General features: G+C 65.3%; 1 protein-coding gene across 1 annotated transcript; it reads left to right on the plus strand.

Moving 5' to 3' along the window:
* Positions 1-1,019: 1,019 nt before the first annotated feature.
* Positions 1,020-1,445, plus strand: LOC121358122 (cathepsin D-like; the record flags this gene model as incomplete). Its single annotated transcript, XM_041476051.1, has 2 exons — positions 1,020-1,138; positions 1,246-1,445. Coding segments are annotated over 2 exons (319 nt in total), but the record flags the coding sequence as incomplete, so codon positions are not given.
* Positions 1,446-1,526: the final 81 nt, after the last annotated feature.

Raw genomic sequence — 1,526 nt, forward strand, 5'->3', positions numbered from 1 at the left:
GCGTGGGTTGGGCAGTGGGTGGGGCCTAGCAGGGTAGAACAGGACTGCTGTGAGAGGCGGAGCCTAAAGGGGTGAGGCACATCTGGGCGTGGCTTGGGTATGGGCGGGGCCTAACAGGGCATGGGTGTGGCCTAATAGGGCGTGGGTTGGGTGTGGGTGTGGCCTAGTAGGGCGTGGGTTGGGTGTGGGTGGGGCCTAGCAGGGTGGAACAGGACTGCTGTGGGGGGCGGGGCTTAAAGGAGGCGGTGCATTGGGTGGGCGTGGCTTGGGTTGGTAGGGAGGGGAATAATAGGGTGTGGTTTGTGTGGGGGCATGGCCTATCAGGGCGTGGCTTGGGCGGTGGGTGGGGCCTAAGGGGTGGAACAAGCAATGGGTGGAACAGGACTGCTGTGAGGGGCGGGGCCTAAAGGAGGTGGGATACTGGGTGGGTGTGGCTTGGGTGGATGGGAGGGGCATAATAGGGTGTGGTTTGGGTGTGGGTGGGGCTTAATAGGGTGTGGCAGGAAGGACTGGGTGTGCTTGGGCGGTGGGCGTGGCCTAGGAGCACATAAAGCATGTGGTTTGGGTGGTGGGCGGGGCCTAGAATGACAGCATGGGTGTGGCTTATGTGGTGGGTGGAGCCTATCAGGGCAGAGAGGACTTGTTTTGAGTGGTGGGTGGGGCCTAGTGGGGCATGGCAAGATGGAATGGGCGTGGTTTATGCCTGGTGGGGCGTGGCCGGTAAATGGGCGTGGTTTGTTAGAGGGGATGTGGCATAGTGGGGCATGGTCATGTAAGTAGGCGTGGTTTAGGAGCGGAGGGGCGTGGTCTAGGACAGGGTGTGGTTGGGGCGGAGCCTCAAGTGCTTTACCTGGACTGAGAGGGGTGGGGCTTGAAGGGGGCGTGGTCTGAGTGAGGAGTGGTGCCTGGGGGTGGAGCCTGTGCACAGTGGGCTCTGTGGAAGGGGCGTGATCTGAGGGGAGTGGGCGTGGTCTGAGGGGGAGTGGGCGTGGTCTGAGGTGGGTGGGCGTGTCCCGCAGGGCTCCACCCCCACTACCAGCCGCTGCTGTCCTGCACCCACCGGGCCAACGGCAGCGCCTTCGCCATCAGCTACGGCAGCGGCAGCCTCCGCGGCTTCCTGAGCACCGACACGCTCACGGTGGGCGGGGGTCCTGGGGAGGGGTCCTGGGTGGGGCTGGGCCTGGTGTCCCTGTGTCACTGTCCCTGTGTCACTGTCACCGTGTCACCGTGTCCCTGTCCCCACAGATATCCAACGTGTCCGTGCCCAACCAGACGTTCGCCGAGGCCGTGGCGCTGCCGGGGCTGGCCTTCGCGGCGGCGCGCTTCGACGGCGTGCTGGGGCTGGCGTTCCCCGGCGCGGCCGCCGGCCCCGCCCGGCCCGTCTTCGACAACATGATGGAGCAGCGGCTGTTCCGCAACAACGTCTTCTCCTTCCGCCTGCGCAGGTACGGCACAGCCGGGAACAGCCGGGTACAGCCGGGTACAGCCAGGGTACAGCTAGGCACACCTGGGCACACCTGGGTACA

This window comes from Pyrgilauda ruficollis, unplaced genomic scaffold, assembly GCF_017590135.1.
Source record: "Pyrgilauda ruficollis isolate IOZ18807 unplaced genomic scaffold, ASM1759013v1 scaffold3703, whole genome shotgun sequence".
NCBI lineage: Eukaryota > Metazoa > Chordata > Aves > Passeriformes > Passeridae > Pyrgilauda > Pyrgilauda ruficollis.